The sequence below is a fragment of the Cibotium barometz genome, chromosome 43 (genome assembly GCF_041138505.1).
Source record: "Cibotium barometz isolate CiBa-2024 chromosome 43, ASM4113850v1, whole genome shotgun sequence".
NCBI classification, from domain to species: Eukaryota; Viridiplantae; Streptophyta; class Polypodiopsida; order Cyatheales; family Cibotiaceae; genus Cibotium; species Cibotium barometz.
The window spans coordinates 48,555,616-48,561,942 of NC_141088.1; the positions used below are offsets into that span (position 1 = coordinate 48,555,616).

Here is a 6,327-nt window from a genome sequence, read left to right on the forward strand (position 1 = left end):
GGCTAAGAGTGCGAACTGGTTAAGACCCTTGCATCCCTTTCCCCATGTGCAAAAGTATACCATATATATGCCAAATTTCATAGTTCAATGGTAGTATTTAATACACTAGAATATTTAAATTGTTCATTAGGTGCCATTAAAGCGAATATATTCAATAACTCTATCTATGTTTTCTAGTTTTACGACATAATGTGAGCCTATATTCTTAAGCTAGAAATTCCATCGAAGCACACAAGAATAAATGCTTGAATTCCCTTAGGAGGTCCTTTTTGGTGACCTTCTAGGCCCTCTAATGACTTTACCACAAGATGATGACCTTGTATACAACCCTCCTTCAATTAGACTGTTATATTTAAGGTAATGAGCATATAACCCTCCATCAATTAGACTGTTATATCTAAGGTATTGACCGTACAACCGTCCTTCAATTAGATTGTTATATCTAAGGTATTGACCATGCAACATGTATACCATATGGATGGATGATAACAAGCTCATAACTCTACGACAAGCTTCTATGATGCTTACACCAATTTTTGAGTTGGAGAATGACCCATTGCATACAACTCTCCTTCAATTGGATTGTTATAATTGTAGATCATGCTTTCAGTGCCTCTAAAATTACACCAATTTGAGTTGAAGAATATTATGGTGACCTCATTTGCATGGAACTCTATACTTCACTTGGATTGTTATAATTGTAAATCATGCTGTTAAGGCACTCTTCAAACTAAAACAAATGGAAAAACACACGCGCGCGCGCACACATATATCTATATGTGTATTATATATGATTAAATATTATAATACTCACCCTTCACCCTCTCTCTCGTAGTTTGCTAGGACCAATAAATTGCCATGCAGGGATAATATGAGGGCCATCTACAACTAGGTTTTATTCTGATAAATGCTCAATCAAGAAACCCTTCCTGCCCAACTTCTTTCTTTCTTTAGTTTTTCCACCTCGGTCTTCCATAATGCTTTGCGCTGATGATTTCTGCTCATACATTCAAGACCTTCGGCAACAAGACCATGATGACCCAGGACCTTCGACAACAAGACCATGATGACTGCAAAAGCAGAGAGAGAATTGAAGTGAATGTTACTTCATGAGGCTTCAATTTGTCAAACATGTGCATGCTTGCTGCGAGATTTCCTTCTCGTACATGACCAACAATGCATACATTCCATAATACAATATCAGCATTCGAAAACTCATCAAAGAAAGGCTGCCTATCTCTCATTCTTTGCACAACTCCCCACATGTGTATCGCGAGGCTTAATAAAGGAGAAACTCCACTCTAGTCTTGTAATTGAGCCTATATGAGAGGCTTAATTAAGGCAAAATGGTGAGGGTAAACTCCATGTCAAGGAATTTAACATTATTCTTGTAATTGAGCCACAAATGTAGCTTGAAGTTGATTTATGAATTTTAAATAAATGAAAAGGCAAATCAACTTAAAAGCCTTCAAAATGTTTGTTTAGTATGCATCTATCCTTCTTCTTTTTTTAAAATCATGCACAAAGTACTTTATGAATTTTACAATTATTGATCATACAACATGGCTACCTCATGGATGGATGATAACAAGCACATGAATCTCTGACAAGCGTCCATCGTGCTTTCAACATTTTTTGTGTTGGAGAATGAAACGGTGCCCATTGCATACAACCCTCCTTCAGTTAGATTGTTATAATTGTATATCATGCTTTGAAGGCCTTAAAAATTACACTTTTTCTCTACCAGTTGACAAAGAAGTCCTGGTGATATGAGAGTCATCTAAACAAATTTTGACTCTTAATCTCTTCACTTCTTTCATATGTATCATTTTGGCTCATCATAATGTAGCAGCTGATACAAAGGTTTTGTTCCGATCCATGCCCAATCAAACCCTTCCCGGCCAACTTCTTTCTTTCTAGAGTTTTTCCACCTCGGCTTAACCAATCTATGCTCAATCAAGCTCTTCCCAGCCAACTTCTTTCTTCCTAGAGTTTTTCCACCTCGGCTCAACTCTCCTGTGGCCTGACATTGGCATAGATGTTTGACATCAAAATATATGCAGTAGCCTGCTCGGGCTGCAAACTCACTGCATGCTCAAATGCCCATTCAGCCAGCTCCAAATTACCATGAGTACGACATGCACCCAGCAAACACAACCAAATGGACAAATCAGCTTTCATTGGCATCCTCCCCAGCATGTCTTCTACCCTCTTGAAGTCCCCTGCTCGCCCAAAGAGGTCTACCATAACTCCATAATGCTTAGAGTTTGGAGTAATGCTGTGATTTCTGCTCATACATTCGAAGTAGTCAGGACCCTCACAAACAAGGCCATGATGACTGCAAGCAGAGAGAACTGAAGTGAATGTTACTTCATCAGGCTTCATAGCTGCCTGTTTCAATTTCTCAAACATGTGCACACTTGCTGCAAAATTTCCTTCTCCTACATGACCAGCAATGCATGCATTCCATGACACAATATCAGCATTCGGAAGCTCATCAAAGAATGCCTGCATATCTGCCATGCTTGCGCAACTCCCATATGTATGAATTAGAGTGGCTGCCACAGAGGGAATTTGCTCATACCCAGCAGAGACAATGTCAAAGAGAAGTTGTTTACATATCTCCAAGCTTCCCATCGTACTACAGGCTTGCAAAATGCAGATAAGAGTGGCATCATCCAAAGTCATGCATTCCTCCTGTATCTGTCTGTACAAACGTAAAGCCTGTTCTGCTTGGCCCTCTTCAACACATGCAGAGAGCATGGCATTCCACGATACGATGCCATGATGGGACAATGCACCAAACACATTGTCTCTTTCCCATACAGCCCCACACTTGCCATACATACTCACAAGGGTGCTGCCAACAAGCACATCCAATGCAAAGCCCTTCCCACGAGTGTCTGCATGCAATGCTCCTCCAATTTCCAAAGAAATCACTTTTTTTGATCGCCCCTCCACAAAAAGAGCATTTTCCTTCCCTGCAAGGGTGCCACACGCCTGAAGGGCCATCACAAATGTCAGTTGGTTTGGAGCGATCCCTTCCTCATGCATCTGTCGGTATAGCTGTAAAGCCTTCTCCCCTTGGCCTTGCTCAACATATGCTGAGAGCATCGCATTCCATGACACAACCTCAGGCTGGAATAATGCAGCAAACACATCTTCTGCATCCACAATGGCACCACACTTGCCATACATACGCACAAGGGTGTTGCTAACAAAATGGTTTACAAAACCTTTTCTATGGGCATCCACATGTAATGCCTGTCCGATTTCCAGAGCGACTGCCTTGGTTGATTGTCCTTTCACAACCAGAGCTTCTTTCTCTGCAAGATTGCCACATGCCTGAAGGGCAAACAAGAGTACGTGTGGGCTTGCACTCACACCTTCCTCTTGCATCTGTCTGTACACCTGTAAAGCCTTTTCTCCCTGGCCCTGCTTGATATATGCTGAGAGCATTGCACTCCATGATACTCCGTCATGTTGAGGCAAAGCAAGGAACACATCCTCTGCTTCCACAATGGCCCCACACATGCCATACATCCTCAAAAGGGCAGTACCAAGAAAGAGATCTGATGTGAAGTCCATGGCGCAAGCGTCTGCATGTAATGCTTGTCCGATTTCCAGAGACATCTTAGTTGATCGTCCCTCCATGATAACACCTTGCGCCTCCTCTGCAAGTCTGCCACATGCCTGAAGGGTAAATACCAGCGTAAGGACGTCGATGCTCACGGCTTCTTGTTGCATCATTCTGTATAACCATAAAGTCTTCTGTCCTTGGCTGTTTTCGACATATGTTGAGTGCATTGCATTCCATGAGACAAGATCTCGATGGGACAGAGCACCAAACACAACTTCTGCTTCCATAACTGCCCCCGTCTTGCCATACATACTCACAAGGGTGTTGTTGACAAAGACATCCAATGCAAAACCTTTCCTACGAGCATCGGCATGTAATGCCTGTCCGATTTCCAGTGACATCATCTTAGTTGATCTTCCCTTGACAAGACAAGGTTCTTCCTTCTCTGCTAGGTCGCCACAGGCCTGAAGGGCCTTCACAAAAGTCAGCTGGTTTGCACTCATGCTTTCATCTTGCATCTGTCTGTACAATTGCAAAGCCTTGTCTCCTTGGCCCTGTTCAAGGTATGCTGAGAGCATTGCATTCCATGACACCACATCGTGTGTGGACAATGCACAAAACACATTCTCTGCTTCCACAATGGCCCCACACTTTCCATACATACTCACAAGGGTGCTTCCAACAAAGACATCGGATGTGAAGCCTTTCATGCAAGCAGCACCATGTAATTTCTTGCCTTGTCCAAGGTCCTGAATGATGCCACATGCTTTGAAGAGGCTGACAAAGGTATGATTGCTTGGCTCCACACCGTCCTCTTGCATTTGCTGATGCATTCTTAAGGCTTCTTGCCCATGGCCAGACTCCACATGAGCAGAGATCATGGCAGTCCAGGAGAAGACAGTAAGGCGAGGCAATGTTTCAGATATTTGGCGTGCAGCTTTGATGGCACCACACTTTGCAAGGGTGAACACCAAGTAGTCAGCCAATAAGCCAGTGTGCTGGGTGCTATGTCGGGCAAGATGCGCATGGACTCGCTTGGCTTGAATGAGGGCCTTGCTCTTGTTGCATGCCTTGAGGAGAGACAGGTAAACGTGGGCGGAGGGGGCTGTGCCCACGCGAGAGAGCACATCCAGAGCCCTGTCCAGATGTCCTTTCTCGCAAAGCGGTTGAAGAAGAGCAAGCTTCTCATCATCATCGTTTGAACCCCCGCCATCATTGCCATCACTTGAGCCCCTACCCTTCCTGCAGGAAAAGACTTGGCCTTGCTGTTGTGGAGCTGAAGTATCATCATGGTCATGTTGAGCATGATGCATGGTGGAAGAACCATCATGGTCATGTTTCTGATGCTGATGATGGTGATGGATGCTGGAAATATCATCCCGCATCCAAGGCTTGTTGTGCCTCTGCTGTTGTTGTTGGTGGCGGCGAGTGATGCTGCTGCTTGTACTTCTTCTTTGTTGATGTTGGGATGGCGGTGCTATTTGTGGCAGTGCCTGGCACTTCGAAATCGTCCGAAAAATCGCCCCGCAAGTGAGCTTACTCCTCTAGTCTTACTCCTCCTCTCCTTTTGGTGCATATTCACCCAAACTTATTAATTAATTTTCCAGGCGCAAGTGAAAGAAGAAGAAGAAAATGTCAAAATCGGTTCAGGAGTGACCGGTCCTGCTACTTGACGCCCTCTGTCCAATGCTCAGGAGTAACCGATCCTGCTACTTGACGCCCTCTGCCTAAACGTCCAGGAGTGACCGGTCCTGCTGCTGCTCGACGTACAGCAGCCTACGTTTTATCCAAGCCGTCAAGCAGGCTTAGGAAGACTGGATCGAACGCTGAGGTCAAAGGCTGGTGAATGGCCGTCAAGCAGGCTTAGGAAGACTGTATCGAACGCTGAGCTCAAAGGCTTCTCAAAGGAGTGGCACGCTGTGAAGGAAGCGGTTAAGCTCTTGCTGGACATTTCTCCTTTTGTACGACCGCTGTGCAGCAATCAAGACGTGTGCGGCAGAGAACGAGGTTTTTGCAAACTGCGGTTTTCCCTTTCCTTTGCTGTGTCTGCTTTTATTGCATGTTTCTTTCATTTAGGTCTAGCTCGGGCTGGAAGTGGATAAGGAGTCCCATATGTCGTTGATCAAGGATCAGATGGGGTCGAGACCCACTCTGACTCTCAGAGACATGGAAGGCTCAGTAGCAGGGCTGGTCCAAGCCTTCTCATCTGAAGAATATTTAAGGAAACCAATAGGGTCGTGGCCCCCGCTCAGCTCCAAAGATAAAGGGCCATGGACGAATGTCACTGAAATTGATCTGAGACTCTAGCTAGAGAAAGCCCATCGCCAAATACAAGTCCTCAACAGCCAGATAGGAGAAGCAAATGTTCACAAGGAAACTCAAATACTCCCTGAGGACATCATGGAGCAAGATACCAATCACCTCACCAACGTAGGCTCCACTACTGTAAAAGTTGATCTCCCTCTAGATCTACTTCGGGATGTGGAAGCGGACTACTCAGGAAGATGTCTTATTGGCCTACTATTCGGCCCTAGACCTCCGGTGGACCACCTTAAAAAATGGATGGAAGATACGTGGAGGCCGTTGGACATAGAAATTGAAGCTGTCCGAATCCTACCTAAAGGGTACTACCTTTTCCTATTTAAAAATAGATCAATGGCTCTCAAAATTCTGGGAGCAGGCCAATGGATGTACAGGAACGCACCCTTTTGCTTTTTCAGGTGGACAAAAGAGTTCTCAGCAAGTGG

At 44.7% G+C, this 6,327-nt stretch overlaps 1 protein-coding gene across 1 annotated transcript; it reads right to left on the bottom strand.

Moving 5' to 3' along the window:
- Positions 1–1,681: 1,681 nt before the first annotated feature.
- On the bottom strand, positions 1,682–5,172 carry LOC147614001 (putative pentatricopeptide repeat-containing protein At3g01580). Its single transcript, XM_086781993.1, has one exon. It carries the CDS (start codon positions 4,963–4,965, stop codon positions 2,008–2,010), a length of 2,958 nt encoding a protein of 985 aa, XP_086638119.1. The 5' UTR covers positions 4,966–5,172; the 3' UTR covers positions 1,682–2,007.
- Between the last annotated feature and the right edge of the window lie 1,155 nt (positions 5,173–6,327).

Excerpts from the sequence above, each read along its gene's own strand:
- LOC147614001 (XM_086781993.1), bottom strand. The coding sequence starts at position 4,965 with ATGCGGGATGATATTTCCAGCATCCATCACCATCATCAGCATCAGAAA.